This window comes from Nyctibius grandis, chromosome 1 (genome assembly GCF_013368605.1).
Source record: "Nyctibius grandis isolate bNycGra1 chromosome 1, bNycGra1.pri, whole genome shotgun sequence".
In the NCBI taxonomy this organism is placed as follows: domain Eukaryota; kingdom Metazoa; phylum Chordata; class Aves; order Nyctibiiformes; family Nyctibiidae; genus Nyctibius; species Nyctibius grandis.
This window is the reverse complement of record NC_090658.1, coordinates 132524165-132540756: the sequence shown is the minus strand read 5'-3', so window position 1 is coordinate 132540756 and position 16592 is coordinate 132524165. Positions and strand designations below refer to the sequence as shown.

The window sequence follows — 16592 nt, the reverse complement described above, 5'->3', positions numbered from 1 at the left end:
AGGGAAGCGCTCAGGAGGACCCAGGAGGACGAGCTGTGCAGGGCTCCAGCCCCAACCCACGCAGGGGCACTAAAGGTACGGTGACACTATGCTCAAGGGCATGAATTACATAAATTACATTAATTACACCTGTGGGGAGTTCCCAGCTGCTAATTTGGCTTCCCCCAGCTCTGCTCAGCAAGCTGAGGCAGGGATGTGCCTTCCAGCACCCCCAGCTCCGTGGGCTCCCTCCTTCCCCGGTGTCACCCTCCAGCTTGTCACCGCTGTGTCCCCTATGGGGCTGATCACCCCAGGGCCAGCTTGTAGAGGGGGATTAAACCCCATAAGGGGTCTGGGGGTGGCTCTGAGGTCAGGCAAGAGCCTGGGACCGGCGTCCTGAGGGAACTGGCAAGCAACGTGGCACCAAGGCAAGGAGCTGGGGGTGGGGGGAAGCCCCCCCAGTCTGCTCCCAGCAGGGCAGGGTCCCCCCAGCTCTGAGCACAGCCAGCACCCCAGCAAGGCTGGGACTGAGGGTCCCACCTCTGGGGTGAGGGGGTGGTCTGAGGCTAAGGGGAGGCAGGGTGCCAGCTCTGGGGGTGAGGGGGGGTCCCAGGTTGGGGGGAGCAGGAGAGGACTGCTGGGTGCCAGCTCTGGGGGTGAGGGGGGGTACCAGGGTGGGGGGAGCAGGAGAGGACTGCTGGGTGCCAGCTCTGGGGGTGAGGGGGGGTACCAGGGTGGGGGGAGCAGGAGAGGACTGCTGGGTGCCAGCTCTGGGGGTGAGGGGGGGTCCCAGGTTGGGGGGAGCAGGAGAGGACTGCTGGGTGCCAGCTCTGGGGGTGAGGGGGGGTCCCAGGTTGGGGGGGGAGCAGGAGAGGACTGCTGGGTGCCAGCTCTGAGGGTGAGGGGGGGTACCAGGTTGGGGGGAGCAGGAGAGGACTGCTGGGTGCCAGCTCTGGGGGTGAGGGGGGGTACCAGGTTGGGGGGGACACAGGAGAGGACTGCTGGGTGCCAGCTCTGGGGGTAAGGGGGGTACCAGGGTGGGGGGGACACAGGAGAGGACTGCTGGGTGCCATCCCTAGGGGTGGGGGTCCCAGATGGGGAGGGAGGGAGGGGAAGGACTCCTGGGTCCCACCTCTGGAGCTGAACGCGGGGGTGTCCTAGATTGGGGTGGGGGGTGAGGGGGGTAGGAGAGGCCTCCCGCATCCCACCTCCAGGGCTGAGGGGGGGGGTCCCAGATTGGGAGGTGGTGGGAGGGGGCAGAAGATGACTCCGGGGTCTCACTTCAGGGGGGGGTCCCAGATTGGGGGGGGCAGGAGAGTCCTCCCGCATCCCACCTCAGGGCTGAGGGGGGGTCCCAGGTTGTGGGGGGGCAGAAGAGGCCTCCCGGGTCGCCCCTCAGGGCTGAGGGGGGGTCCCAGGCTGAGGGGAGGGGGGGGTCAGAAGGAGCCGCCATTACCCGCCGCCGTCACGCGCCGCCGCCGCCGCCGCCGCTTGAATCCCGCGCGCGGGAACCGCCACCCCCGCGCGACGGCGGCCGCGAGCGGACAGAGGGGGCGGGGCCAGGCGCGGGGGGGCGTGGCCACAAGGGGGCGTGGCCTCCGGGGGCAGGGCGGGGCTTGCGGTGGGTCCCCAGGGCCTAAGGAGGGTCCCCAAGTGCTTTTGGGGGGTCCCTGAGGGCTTGGGGGGGGGGCACGGGGGTCACTGAGGCTGTGGGGGGGCTCTGGGGGGTCCCCAAGGCTTTTAGGAGGAGTTTGTGTGGGGTCCCCAAGCCCTTGGGGGGGAATCTGGGGGGTCCCCAAGCCCTTGTGGGGGGGCTCTGGGGGTCCCCCAGCCCTTGTGGGGGGGCTCTGGGGGGTCCTCAAGCCCTTGTGGAGGACCTCTGGGGGTCAGTGGGGTCCCCAAGCCCTTGGGGGGGGGACTCTGCGGGGTCCCCCAGCCCTTGTGGGGGTCTATAGGGGGTCCCTAAGACCTTGTGGGGGACCTCTGTGGGTCAGTGGGGTCCCCAAGCCCTTGGGGGGGGACTCTGGGGGGTCCCCCAGCCCTTGTGGGGGTCTATAGGGGGTCCCTAAGACCTTGTGGGGGACCTCTGGGGGTCAGTGGGGTCCCCAAGCCCTTGGGGGGTCTCTAGGGGGTCCTCAACCTGGTGGGGGAGAATCACTATGGGGTCCCCAAGCCCTTGTCAGTATCTCCACGGCATTGCCAAGCCCATGTGTAGGGTCTCTGGGGGGTCCCCAAGCCCTTGTGGGAGTCTCTAGGGTGCTGCAGAGTCCCCAAGCCCTTGGGTGGGGGTCTCTGGGGGGTTCCCAAGCCCTTGTGGGGGTCTCTGTGGGGTCCTCAAGCCCATGGGGGAGAGTCTCTGCGGCATCTCCACATACTTGGGAGGGACCTCTGGGGGTCAGTGGGGTCCCCAAGCCCTTGGGGGGGCTCTAGGGGGTCCTCAAGCCTGTGGGGAGAGCCACTGTGGGGTCCCCAAGCCCTTGTCAGCATCTCCACGGCATTGCCAAGTCTGTGGGGGGGGTGTTTCTGTGGAGCCCCCAGGCTATGGTCGGGGGTCTCTGGGGTTCAGCAAGGTCCCCAAGCCCTTGTGGGGGGGTCTCCATGGGATCCCCAAGCCCCTCTGGGGGGGTCTCTGGGTGGTTCTCAAGCCCTTGTGGGAGTATCTCTGGCGCAGTTCCCAAGTCGGGGGTCTCTGGGGTTCAGCAGGGTCCCCAAGCCCTTGGGGGGGGGTCTCTGGGGGATCCTCAAGCCATGGGCTACACCAGCACGGGAGAGAATAATAAAAAAGCATTTATTTCTCTAATAATAAAACCATTTCAGGAAGCACAGGGGAGATCTGTGGGGGTGGGCAGAGCCCCCCCCTCGGACCCCCGCAGCCAGACCAGGGGTGTCCCCCCCACCCCAATCACGGCGTCAGGCATTTCACGCCGGCGTCCTCGGCGTGGCCGCAGTTGGTCTTGCCCCAGCTGGAGAAGCTGCAGTGCAGCAGGCTGTCCTCTGTCCCCTTGCAGGAGACGTCGTCCATCCAGATCCTCCCCGTGCCTGGAAAACAGGGGCCCCGTGAGTGGCACCGGCACCAGATCCCTCCTCCCTTCTTTATAGTGAAGTGGATTAACTTTATTTTATACATCATAGAACCACAGACTGGTTTGGGTTGGAAGGGACCTTAAAGCCCACCCAGTTCCACGGGCAGGGACACCTTCCACCAGACCAGGTTGCTCCCAGCCCCATCCAACCTGCCCTTGAACACTGCCAGGGAGGGGGCAGCCACAGCTGCTCTGGGCAACCTGGGCCAGGGTCTCACCACCCTCACAGCAAAGAATTTCTTCCTCACATCTCATCTCAGTCTCCCCTCTTGCAGTTTAAAACCTGTGGTGTGGCAGGACCTTTGGGGCTGTGCCTCTGCATCTGCTGGGCACCCACAGGCTGCTGGGCAGGGGGATTTGGGTGCTTTCACTGTCATGCCGAGAGGGTCACGGGAGGAAGAGCAGCACCAGGGAGGTGGTGGAGTCACCATCTCTGGAGGGGTTTAAGAAAAGACTGGCCATGGCACTTAGTGCCCTGGTCTATTTGCCATGGTGGTGTCAGGGCAATGGTTGGACACGATGATCCCAGAGGGCTCTTCCAACCTGGTTGATTCTGTGATTCTGTGAACTCTCCCCAGTTGGGACATCCCAAGTCAAGCCCCTGCCCCAATGCAGGCTCTGGATGATGGCATGCCAGGATCCCAAGTGGCTGTAACAGCTTCGGGGGGTGGTAGAGGACCAGGGTGGGAGACAGGGGGAGGAAACCCAGTGTGGGTAGCCAGGGCAATGGTGGTGAAACAAGCTCTGAGGTCTCCCAAGGCTGTTGTGAAGGACACCAACTCTTGGAGGGGTCCAGCTGCGCTCGCAGAGCAGGTCTGACCAACCGGCGTGGTCATGGAGGCCATGACCATGATGACCTAGATGATGGTCGTGGTGGCTACCTGCTTTTGGGATCCATCATCTCCTTGGCAGCCCCGAGCAGCTGGGGAGAAGGCAACTCAAGGAGTTAAAAAGCCTACGTGGAAGGGGAGCGGGTGTGGGCAGGAACACCCCAACCCAACAGCTTGGGGCCAAAGGCCACCCCTCCTCCTGCCAAAGCGTTCCTGACATTTCCCCTCTGTTTTTAAAAGCTGCTTTTTTATTTCCTTTTGTTATTCTAAAAAGAAAATAGATCTCAAGAGTCAACGTCCGGCTCAAAAACAACAAGCCCGGGGTCGGTTCTGCAGCGCTGAGCCAGCCTGGGCCGGCGCCAGCGATGCGCTCGCACGCGGTCCTGCAGGCCCACGCCAAGATATTTGCAGACACCCAGGGCTGGATGTGCTTTATAAAATGATATTCGACCAGGCAGAAGGTTCTCGGGCCACCACAGCCCGTGTCCTGCTCGTGGGGGACATGCTAGATGCCTCCAGGCTCATTTTTGGGGGGGTCTTTGGATTATTGATGGGCTGGCCCGATGGTGGGTGAGGTGGCGGGGTCTTACCTTGGCCGAAGCGGGCCATGCGGTACACCTCCTCGGCGCCTCGGAAGCCCAGCATCCGGCACACCACGTCCCCGTCCTTCTTGTCCCAGCCGTCGTCGCACACCGTGCCCCAACGGCGGTCGTAGAAGACCTCCACCCGTCCCTCGTGGGAGCCGGAGCCGTTCACCAGCCGAATCATCCCCTCCTCGGCAGCTCCTGCTGAGAAGAGAGGGAGGTCAGAGGAGGCATGGTGGCATCTCCGGTGCCTTCCCTGTGGTGCCCGTTGCTCCAGAAAGCACTGGGTGATGCACCTCCAGGTGACCTGAGGACATCCCACCACCGTTCAATATGGTGCTGGAGGGGTCCCATCAAACCCAGGGTTTTGTTGGAGGAGGCTGAGCCTTGCAATGGTCACGCCAAGGTGGGAAACCTGTTTGCAGCCTAAAAGTGCTTCAGTGAGGGCAGGCACCGAGCAAGGATCAGCCCTGAAGCCACCAAGGTGAGACCAAGTGGAGACAGCTCAGGCTCGCGATGAGAAGAGAGACCTGAACAACCACGCGGGAGGAGGAAGGTGTCAACAAAACCGGGGCACAAATAGTTTCCAAAAGAGACCAGAAAGGGAATCTCAGGTGATGGGGAGGCTCTTCAAGCCTGGAGACAGGACCCAGGGCCAAATCCACGCTGCCAAGGTGGACCCTGACTTCATGCTTGAGGGGATGGTGAGGGGAGGCTCCTGTCGGTCTGAAGCGCCAAGCTGGGGGGGGGGGACATGGCTTGTCCTCCTCCCCACTCTGGCTTTGCTCCCTCCACTCCCAGTTGCCTTTCTGTGCCTTCCTTCCCCCATCACTTCTTCTTCTCAGCAAGGGTCATTAGCCATTGGAAGGGGCTGCCCAGGGAGGTGGTGGAGTCTGTGTTTCCAGGCAGACCGAGGTCTCCTCCTTGGTGACCATCAACGCTCCAGCTCATCCTCTACATCCCATGCTAGTCCCTGGTGGAGAGAGGGTTGGGGGGGCTGCGCCCTGCTTCCATGCCACCAAAACCACCACAACCACCCAAGTCCCAGCAATGTACAAGGGAACAAACCCTTCTCCTCTGCTGTGATTTTGGACTGTGGCAACTTCTCAAGGGATGAACCCAAAAGGTCTCCACCTCATCAAGACGTGCAGAAGGAGGTGCCAAGAGCTGGGTAAAATCTGACATTGGTCCAACATCTGCTTTAACTTCGTGGTGGTAGGATGTCATGGGCAGCCGTGCTTGGCTGAGGTCACAGAATCGCAGAATCAATGAGGCTGGAAGAGCCCTCTGGGCTCATCGAGTCCAACCATTGCCCTGACACCACCATGGCAACTAGACCAGGGCACTAAGTGCCATGGCCAGGCTTTTCTTAAACCCCTCCAGAGATGGGGACTCCACCACCTCCCTGGGCAGCCCCTTCCAATGGCTAATGACCCTTGCTGAGAAGAAATGCTTCCTAATGTCCAACCTGACCCGCCCCTGGCCAGGCTTGAGGCTGTGTCCTCTTGTCCTATCGCTAGTTGCCCGGGAGAAGAGGCCGACTCCCACTGTGCTACAACCTCCCTTCAGGTAGTTGTAGACAGGTCACTTCAGGCACCTTGGCCAACCAAGCTGGTGACCACGAGGTTGGCCAACGTGGGTGAAGCAGGGTCCCAGCCCACCCCAGGCCCTCGGGGCTGGGAGGTGCAGGGTTAATGGGACACTGAGAGACCGGAGCAGCGTTTGGGACCTGCTGCACCGAGGTGCAATGGGTTTGGGCGCTGCTGGCTGGCGGGGACCTGCACAAACATTGTTTTTTTCATGTTTCAGGCTCTGGGTTTTCCCTGGCTCCCTCCCAGCAGGAACAGGGCCACCTCTTCCAGGGACCTCCAGAAAGCCCAGTCCTTGCTTGGCCTCAGCACTGGCTGATCTCCCACTTCCAGGACCCGCTCGGGGTCAGGCTTAAGAGCAGCTCTGGAAACCCTGAGCATGTTTTCCTGGATCTGGGCAGAGCATTGTGTTCATGGAGGAGCCAGGAAACATCTCGTGCTGTCCCTGAACCGGCTCGCTGATATTGTCCACAGCCCCACCATGGACCCGGAGGGGTGGCATCGCATCTCGGCCAAGGGGCTTGTTCGAGGTGCTGCTGGCTTGTCTTCTCCAACCAGCCCCTGCTATCAGGGATGGGACATCTCCTCCCAGCCATCGAGCAGCTTCACCGAGGCAGCTGCCTTGGCTCACCCCGGCCATGGTGTCATCTGAGGGCTGGATGAAGCGACTCTTCCGAGGAGAACACGTGTGCTGGAGCTGTGGACGCTGCCTGGAGAGCTGCTCCTGCCAAGCCCAGCTTGGGCTGGGTCCCAACGCCGGTGTCCCCTGCGAGGAAGCCAGCCCACCCTCCCTGCTCCAGGCAAGCAAGCGAAGGGTGGGATGTGGCCAGGGAAACCCAGGGTCCAGCACTTCTCCACCATCACGGTGGCAAGACACGTGGTGTCACCTGGTCGCCAATGGGCTGCCCAGGGAGGTGGTAGAGTCACCATCTCTGGAGGGGTTTAAGAAAAGCCTGGCCATGGCACTTAGTGCCCTGGTCTAGTTGCCATGGTGGTGTCAGGGCAATGGTTGGACTCAATGGTCCCAGAGGGTTCTTCCACCCTCATTGATTCTGTGATTCTTCCCGGCTCCATGTGATGGGTGACCCTGGCCACCAGCACTGTGGCACCTGGGCGGTCCCACTTGCCTGCCTGATCTCCTGGCACCAGGGAATGCCTTGGCTTTGGGACCATCGTCCCTCTTGCACCCTGAAGCATCCTTCCTGTCACCTCGTGTCTGCGATGGCTGTGGGAAAGCAATAGCTGAATGGCCACGTGGACTGAGCCCGAGGCGTGGAGCTCCAACCATCTAGCTCTGCCTCCAAAGCCACCTGCATTCCCTGGTGCCAGGAGAGCAGGTAGGTGACTGACGGTCCAGGACCAGCTCCATATCTCCAACCCAAGCCAGTTCCTCATCCCAACGTCCTCATTCATAGAACCACAGACTGGTTTGGGTTGGGAGGGACCTTAAAGCCCATCCAGTTCCAACCCCCTGCCACGGGCAGGGACACCTTCCACCAGACCAGGCTGCTCCAAGCCCCATCCAACCTGGCCTTGAACACTGCCAGGGAGGGGGCAGCCACAGCTGCTCTGGGCAACCTGGGCCAGGCTCTCACCACCCTCCCAGCAAAGAATTTCTTCCTCACGTCTCATCTCACTCTCCCCTCTTTCAGTTTAAAACCGTTCCCCCTCGTCCTGTCACTCCATGCCCTTGCAAAAAGTCCCTCTTTTCCCCTAAAAATTCCTCCCCCTGTGAGTCCATCCTCACCCCAGCTCTTCGCTGGATGCTCATCAGAGCCTGTGTGTGCTGGAGGACGGTGACCACTTCCCCAAGGAGGGGAAGAGATGTGCAACCAGGGCACGGATCCAGGCACCACTGAGATGTTCCCATTAATCAGCAGGGTGAGGGCTGCTAATAAAGCCACAGACCTCACCCACACGAGTCCCGGCCACAGCCCTTCCACTTAGAAGGCTACTAAAGCTAATAAAACCCAGAAGTCTCCTCCCAAACCAGTGCCAGCTGCCTGTAATGGCCCTGCAGCCCAGCCCAGCCCATCCTGGGGCTGTTTTGGTGCCCACCAGCCCTGGGGACACCACAAAAGCTGCAGCTGGAGCAGGGGCTGTGCTCAGGTCCTGGCCCTGCTGAGCTGGCAGAGCCATAGGGAGCCTCAAGCTTGGCCAGGGGAGGTTCAGGTTGGACATTAGGAAGCATTTCTTCTCAGCAAGGGTCATTAGCCATTGGAAGGGGCTGCCCAGGGAGGTGGTGGAGTCACCATCTCTGGAGGGGTTGAAGAAAAGACTGGACATGGCACTTGGTACCATGGTCTAGTTGACATGGTGGTGTCAGGGCAATGGTTGGACTCGATGATCCCAGAGGGCTCTGCCAACCTGATTCATTCTGTTATCCTGTGTGATGCACAGGGACCAAAGCAGGTGCTCCACCTTGTTGTGCCACAGAAGATTGCCCAGGATCAGGCCATCCCAGGCTGCAGCTCCAGAGCTCCCAGGACCATCCCAGCCGTGGGAGCAGCACCCCCCTGCCTGCGACATGACCTGGCCCCATCCATCCTGGAGCAGCTCCCCAGCCCCTTCCCTCTCCAACACCCCCAATAAACCCCCAAAGCATCATTTCTTTCTCATCCTGAGCATGTGCCTTTGTTTTTGCTGCACCAATTCCTCCCAGACCCCTCAACCTCCCTCTGCCCAGCCCCCAGAAACAGCAAAACACGAAAGGAAAAGCTCAGGAGGAGAAATAACTCCGGGTGGCCGAGAAAACAAGGGCCTGATTCTTTACAGCTGGGCCGAGATATCATCTCCCCCTGCTTAATGGAGACCATCTGCCCCGGTTCCCTGGGCTCCCCTCCACCCTCTCCCACTGCCCCTGCTCTGCTCAGGTCCCTCAGGGTTGGGAATGTGGGTGCTGGGGACCTCGGGCTTTGCTGGGTGCTGGTGTGTCCCACCATGGTGCTCCCCGCTCCCCTCTAACCCTGCCGCGGCCTCGCTCTTGCTTGGCACCGTATGGGTGTCGTGGTGGCTGGTGGCAGCGACCTGGAGGCCCTGCGTGGGAGCCTGAGGCAGGAGGGATGTCCCCAAGGAGGGATGTCCTCAGGGAGGCAAGAGGGATGTCTCCAGGTTGGCAGGAGGGATGTCCCTGGAGAGGTAGGAGGAATGTCCCTGGAGAGACAGGAGGGATGTCCCCAAGAAAGGATGTCCCTGGAGTGGCAGGAGAGATGTCCCCAAGGAGGGATGTCCCTGGTGTTGCAGGAAGGATGTCCCCAAGGAGGGATGTCTCCAGGTTACCAGGAGGGATGTCCCCAAGGAGGGATGTCCCTGGGGTGGCAGGAGGGATGTCCCCAAGGAGGGATGTCCCTGGGGTGGCAGAAGTGATGTCCCAAGGAGGGATGTCCCTGGGGTGGCAGGAGGGATGTCCCCAAGGAGTGATGTCTCTGGGGTGGCAGGAGGGATATCCCCAGTGAGAGATGTCCCCAGTGAGGAATGGCCCCAAGGAGGGATGTCCCTGGGGTGGCAGAAGTGATGTCCCAAGGAGGGATGTCCCTGGAGTGGCAGGAGAGATGTCCCCAAGGAGGGATGTCCCTGGTGTTGCAGGAAGGATGTCCCCAAGGAGGGATGTCTCCAGGTTAGCAGGAGGGATGTCCCCAGTGAGGGATGTCCCTGGGGTGGCAGGAGGGATGTCCCCAAGGAGGGAAGTCCCTGGAGAGGCAGGAGGGATGTCCCCAAGGAGGGAAGTCTCCAGGTTAGCAGGAGGGATGTCCCCAGTGAGGGATGTCCCTGGGGTGGCAGGAGGGATGTCCCTGGGGTGACAGAAGGGATGTCCCCAAGGAGGGATGTCCTCAGGGAGGCATGAGGGATGTCCCCAAGGAGCGATGCCCCTGGAGAGGCAGGAGGGATGTCCCTGGGGTTGCAGGAGGGATGTCCCCAGGGAGGGATGTCCCCAAGGAGGGATGTCCCTGGGGTGGCAGGAGGGTTGTCCCTGGGGTGACAGGAGGGATGTCCCCAAGGAGGGATGTCCCTGGAGAGGTAGGAGGGATGACTCCAGGTTAGCAGGAGGGATGTCCCCAGTGAGGGATGTCCCTGGGGTGGCAGGATGGATGTCCCTGGGGTGGCAGGAGGGATGTTCCCAAGGAGGGATGTCCCTGGCATTGCAGGAGGGATGTCCCCAAGGAGGGATGTCTCCAGGTTAGCAGGAGGGATGTCCCCAAGGAGTGATGTCTCTGGGGTGGCAGGAGGGATATCCCCAGTGAGAGATGTCCCCAGTGAGGAATGGCCCCAAGGAGGGTTGTCCCTGGGGTGACAGGAGGGATGTCCCCAAGGAGGGATGTCCCTGGAGAGGTAGGAGGGATGACTCCAGGTTAGCAGGAGGGATGTCCCCAGTGAGGGATGTCCCTGGGGTGGCAGGATGGATGTCCCTGGGGTGGCAGGAGGGATGTTCCCAAGGAGGGATGTCCCTGGCATTGCAGGAGGGATGTCCCCAAGGAGGGATGTCTCCAGGTTAGCAGGAGGGATGTCCCCAGGGAGGGATGTCCCTGGGGTGGCAGGAGGGATGTCCCCAGGGAGGGACGTCCCTGGGGTGGCAGAAGTGATGTCCCAAGGAGGGATGTCCCTGGGGTGGCAGGAGGGATGTCGCCAAGGAGGGATGTCCCTGGAGAGGCAGGAGGGATGTCCCTGGGGTGACAGGAGGGATGTCCCTGGGGTGGCAGGAGGGATGTCCAAAGCTTGGAGGGAACCCTGACCACCTCTGGGCTCTCCGGGCCGAGCTCTGCCGTAGCCCGTAGCACCGCAGAGGCTGGGCAGGATCCAGCCCAGCAGGCCAGCGCTGGGGCGGGCGGGCTCAGCCCTGAACTTGATCCTCTTTGTTCCCCGGGCTCCTGGGGCTGCAGAGCGAGGTGCTTCCCCCTGCCTGGCTCTGCCTGGCAGCAGGCATTGCTCCCGCGGGCTCCTGACCCCCAAACACCACCGAAACAGCGCCCGGAGCACCGGGGAGGCGACCGCGAGCCAGCGCTTACCCATGCTGCCGCCTCGGTCCCCCTTCTCTCCCTTCGGGCCTCGGTCACCTGGTAAAAAAAAAAGAGCACGGGGCATAAATCTTGGTAAAAATCACATTTTTTTACTGGATTTTAGGTAACGCTGTGTGTCTGCAGCTCCTGGAGGGCTTTATCAGTTTGGGGAAACTGAGGCACAAAGCAGCATATGAGCTCTTCTCTCCCCAGGCTCCGTGTGTTTGTATTTCATAGAGTAGAACCACAGACTGGTTTGGGTTGGGAGGGACCTTAAAGCCCATCCAGTTCCAACCCCCTGCCACGGGCAGGGACACCTTCCACCAGACCAGGTTGCTCCCAGCCCCATCCAACCTGCCCTTGAACACTGCCAGGGAGGGGGCAGCCACAGCTGCTCTGGGCAACCTGGGCCAGGCTCTCACCACCCTCACAGCAAAGAATTTCTTCCTCAGATCTCATCTCAATCTCCCCTCTTTCAGTTTAAAACCGTTCCCCCTCGTCCTGTCACTCCATGCCCTTGTAAAACGCTCAGGCCAGCTGGGTAAACAGCCTGCCTGCAAACCCACGCCTGTTCCCACAGGAAAATAACGAGCTCCATAATTATCTGTGTCACGGCTTGGCGGGGGAAAGCACGGGGCCGTGGGCTTGGCTTTGCTAGTCCTGGCTTTGCTAGTCCTGGCTTTGCTAGTCCTGGCTTTGCTGGTCCTGGCTTTGCCTCCGGCCAGCGATGCTCCAGCCCTGTGGCACACTCCGCTTCGACACATCCTCCCCTTTCGTCTCCGTGTAAGAACAACAAACAACCCAGAGGCTCAGAAATCTCTTATAAAATAAAAGTATTAAAAAAAATGAAAAAAAGAAAGGAAAAAGCGTGCAGGAAATTCTTGCCCTTTAACTGGGAGGCTCTGGGAAGGCGAGATCGCTCCCCTGGGCGGGCGCAGCTGCGTCGGATGGAGGAAAGCTGCCTGCAGCCTGATGGGAACCAGATGACACGAGCCCCCCCCCCGAGCAGCAGGAGAGGGGCCAGAGATGCTGCTGGCCGGCACGTGATGGTACTGAGCAGCCCGCGCTCTCCACCACTTTCCTCCCCCAGCTCGGGGGAAAGGGGGTTGGAAAGCAAAAGTGCTGGTTCTTGTGTGTTTGTCCCCAAAAATCCAGGGTTTTTGGGCTTTTCCTGAAGGGCCCAGGCTGTGTCCTATAGGGCATCTTATAGGAATGGTGGAGAGTGGTGGAGGTGGAAAGGTGGAGCTTTCTAGAAGTCGTGGTCTGAAGCTCCTGGAGTAAAGAACTCAACTGCTGCATCGTTGCTGGTGGCATCAGTTTGTTGAAGAAAAGACTGGACGTGGCACTTGGTGCCCTGGTCTAGTTGCCATGGTGGTGTCAGGGCAATGGTTGGCCTCGATGGTCCCAGAGGGCTCTTCCAACCTCATTGATTCTGTGATTCTGTGATTCTGTGAGGAGCAGGTTGTCCAGAGAGGTGGGAGATGCCCCATCCTTGGGAACATGCAAGGCCAGGTTGGACGGGGCTCTGAGCAACCTGATCAAGTTGAAGATGTCCCTGCCCATGGCAGGGGGTTGGACTAGATGGTCTTTAAACATCCCTTCCAACCCACAGAGTCACAGAATCAATCAGGTTGGCAGAGCCCTCTGGGATCATCGAGTCCAACCATTGCCCTGACACCACCATGGCAACTAGACCATGGCACCAAGTGCCATGTCCAGTCTTTCCTTAAACCCCTCCAGAGATGGTGACTCCACCACCTCCCTGGGCAGCCCCTTCCAATGGCTAATAACCCTTGCTGAGAAGAAATGCTTCCTAAACCCAAACCATCCTGTGACTTGATGACTCTATGATGAGGCTCGGCTGGCAGAAGCAGCGGGGCTGGTGGTGACACCTCTCCAGCAGCTGGGGAAGCCGCAGGAGAACCCAGGGGCTCCTGGCCCGGGAGGTGTCAGGGCTGGAGAGCATCCCTAGCTGGGGACAAAGCCCCTGGGAGCTGGAAAGGAGAGAGCCTCGGGGCTGGGACAGAGCCCACGAGTTCAGGAGAGCCCCTTGTTGGCATCACCGCTGGTCCTACCAGGAGGTCCTACCAGGAGGTCCTACCAGGAGGTCCTGCCTGGTGTCTTCATCCAGTGAGTGTCAAGGTCTTGCTTGGCCATTTCCCAGTGCAGCTCAGTCTTTTTTTTTCTTGACTGTGCACACAATTTTGGCACAGATGCCATGACAAGTGACCCCCCCCAGCTCTTCCCATGGCAGGAGCTTGGTCCCCACCAACGTCCTGCTCTTGGGCATCACCTCTGCTCCACAAATTGGCACTACGGAGAGAAGCAGGGCACAAAACCTGCAAAGCTCATGGGAGAAGACAGCACTGGAGGAGGATGGAAAGATCTCCTGGGTCTGCAGGGTGAGGTGGACCACCATGGTCTTGGAGCAAGCCCCAGGAGAAGCTGCTAAACCCCATCTTCAAGGGGTTTGGGCAGAAACATGTTCTGCCTTCAGCATCGTGCCAAAAAACCTCCTCCTCACCTGCATGTGGGGTTTAGGAAGGGGACTTCTCTCGTTGCCCCGAATGGATCTATAAATTAGCCATCTCTGCCTTGGCTCATTTGCTGCTGCTTCCTCCTGAACGTGTTCCCTGCTCAATGTTCTCCACGGAAGAGCGAAGAAGGTTGATGGACACTCACTTTCCAGCATCATTTTCCCCATTTGGAAACGAGGAAAATAATACTCCACTGGGGTAATTTTGAGGGAAAATGCATCAAGGGTAGGAAAATACCAACAAGGGAAAATACTTGGGACTCTGCTGCGGAGAGGAGAAGTTGTCCCTCAACCGGGTCAGACCATCTCTGCGAGGTCAGACTGATCTATGGGATGGTTTGAGCTGGGATTTACGGTGAGGAGGCTCATCCCCCCCAGATGTGCCCCTGCCAGGACAGGCTGCCTTTCCTGGGGAGCCAAGAGCTCTCCTGTGCTCAGAAGAAAGTCGTTATAGATGTGTAAGACTAGTGCTGCAGAAAACCAGGCCTTTCCTGAAAGCCCGGGCTTGGACCCGTGCCTGGCTTGGGGTCTGTTTCCTATAAATTTCAGAGAATCCCATAAACCACAGAAATTCAGAGCTTGCTGCCAGCGTCGTTTGCTATTTACTGGAGAAGGGTTGGGATGAAACCCCCTTGTCTGAGCACCCCTGACCTCTGGGAGGTGGGAAACGGGGGCTGTAGTGTGGAGGTCCCTTCATAGGAGACACATCCAAGCCCTGGAGGTGACCTCCATCCACATGGGCCAGCAAGGGGAGGTGGAAGGAGGGATCCCTGTGCTGGTGATGGGCTCTGGTGGGACCTGGGGGTGGTCTGTCCCCTTGTGTAGAACACTTAGCTTTGCTGCCACGGAGTCACCCTCACCCCAAGGACACCCCCAAGGACCTCACCCCAAGGACATCCCAAACCAAGGACACCCACAAGAAATACACAAGGAAGGGGGTGCATCAAGGCCACGGCTGGTGGAGCCCTGGAGACAGCTTAACCTTCTTCAAGCCGAGAAGCCTCCTCAGATACAGGGACTACTCTGCACCAGTGAAAGGATGATAGCAAGAAGCAATGCACCACATGGCAAAGACCTGCCAACCCTTTGGCGTGCCGTCTGACCCGTCACCTCCCAAAACCAAGAGCAGAAGTGCTTCATCTCCCCAGGCAAGGGGGCTTGAGATGCACACCAGTTTTGGGGAAGGGTCACCAAGCTTGTGAGGGTTGATGGTCTACTACTGTTGCGTGGCCATGGCTATGCTGGGGGTGGTCTCCACCACCTCCTGGGCTGGTAAGCACTGAAGAAAGGCTTCATGCTGTGTTGTGTCTCCAGAGAGCTCCTTGCTGGAGCTGTGATGCCCACCATGGGGTCTGTTAACACATCTCAGCACTGGAGCTATTAACATCTCTGTCTTAGAGGTGGAAATGTGATGCAGGAGCCCATCAACGTCCTCCTTCCAGAAGGGACACATCCCATGGGCTTTGCAGAACAAAGCTGGCACCAGGGCTTGGTCCTCTACTGAAGCTCAATTCAACCGACCCAGGCTCCTCGGGATAATTTGCTTGTCTAATGAGTGTTTGGCACCAGCCAGTGAGAAAAGCCCACTTTCCTCTGCTCCGGGGAAGGAAAGGAAACCGCGGTCCCACAGCGCGTCGTGGTTTGGGTTGGCAGCCCTCGGCCTTTGATGCGCTGCCAGGAACATCTTGGCGCCGATGTCTCCCTGCAGCGCTCGTGCCTCTGCAAGGCTTGTGCCAGGGATGTGTCCAGGGGTTAGTCTGACCTCCCGCAGCATCAGGCTGGACATTTGCACCCCACAGCTCGGATAAAGTCCTGCACGTCCACAACACCTTGCCAGGGGAGGTTCAGGTTGGACATTAGGAAGCATTTCTTCTCAGCAAGGGTCATTAGCCATTGGAAGGGGCTGCCCAGGGAGGTGGTGGAGTCACCATCTCTGGAGGGGTTTAAGAAAAGACTGGACATGGCACTTAGTGCCATGGTCTAGTTGCCATGGTGGTGTCAGGGCAATGGTTGGACTCGATGATCCCAGAGGGCTCTGCCAACCTCATTGATTCTGGGATTCTGTGATTCTGTGATCTCATGTCCTGCATCTCCTTTCTACCCAGACCTGAAGCTTCCTGGGGCTGCACCAGGAGGCACTGGCACTGGGAGGTGCATGGCGTGTCCCTAGGAAAGGTCCTTCTGCTAAAGACACCACGAAATGGAGAAGGGATGGAAGATGTGCTCCTGCCTCTAGACTACAAAGGGCTTTCTGGTGGCATGCAAGGTACAGGAGATGGCCATTGCTGTGGCACATGAAGGATGGGCCGCCAGACACGACACGGGGGTCTCACCCCAACCCTTGCCCCGGTGATGACCAGCACTTCAGAAGACTTACAGGAAAATTGGAAACCAAGTTTGCAGACAGAGGAGAGAGAGGACGTTTAAAGAGGACGTTTTCCTTCAGCTTTCACATGTGCAGCTCACCCAAGGAGCTCGCTGCATGAGGAGCTTCCAAGACAAATAATGCATGGGACCTCCTCAAGAAGGGACACCAACACCCCCTGCCCACAGCGCTGCCTGCAGAGCTCCGGGCACTTTCCAGACCTGGACACTGGTCTGTTGGCCATGGTCCCAGCTCCTGGTGGCCAGCGTGGCCACATCCCAGGTCAACATCACCAACAAGCATGAGATGAGGGGAGTTCACCGCTTTGGTCCCCTTCGGCTCTGCCCAGGGAGCTGCTGCTTCCTTGTGCTGGGCTCTTCCTGCCTCCCCCTGCCCGCGAAGCGTTTTGAGGCAGAAAGAGGACATTTGGGGATTATCCATCCTGGTTTAGGTTGCAGCACAGAACTTCTTTTAAAAGCTCTCCTGGGACAGATGTGTCCTGCTAAATAGGTGCGTGGCCACTTCCTCCACCCACAGCTTCTCCCTGCTCTTAGCCGGGGTGTGGTGAGATGCTGTCAAACCACAGCGAGCCAGAAAAGGTCACCAGAAAACAAACACGGGGCTATTCCTAC

The 16592-nt window shown here is 59.6% G+C and overlaps 1 protein-coding gene across 3 annotated transcripts in view; it reads right to left on the bottom strand.

The window, feature by feature from the left end:
- Positions 1–2748: 2748 nt before the first annotated feature.
- SCARA5 (scavenger receptor class A member 5) overlaps positions 2749–16592 on the bottom strand; it is a 34244-nt gene continuing 20400 nt past the window's right edge. For 2 of the 3 annotated variants that reach the window (XM_068399297.1, XM_068399288.1), the window contains exons 7-9: positions 11069–11116; positions 4483–4680; positions 2749–3018 (exon numbers count right to left, since the gene is read on the bottom strand). In XM_068399297.1, coding sequence (XP_068255398.1) covers positions 2882–3018; positions 4483–4680; positions 11069–11116 — 383 coding nt within the window. In that variant the 3' untranslated portion in view covers positions 2749–2881. The remainder of the gene's footprint in view (positions 3019–4482; positions 4681–11068; positions 11117–16592) is intronic. The other variant, XM_068399304.1, reaches the window with a different exon arrangement.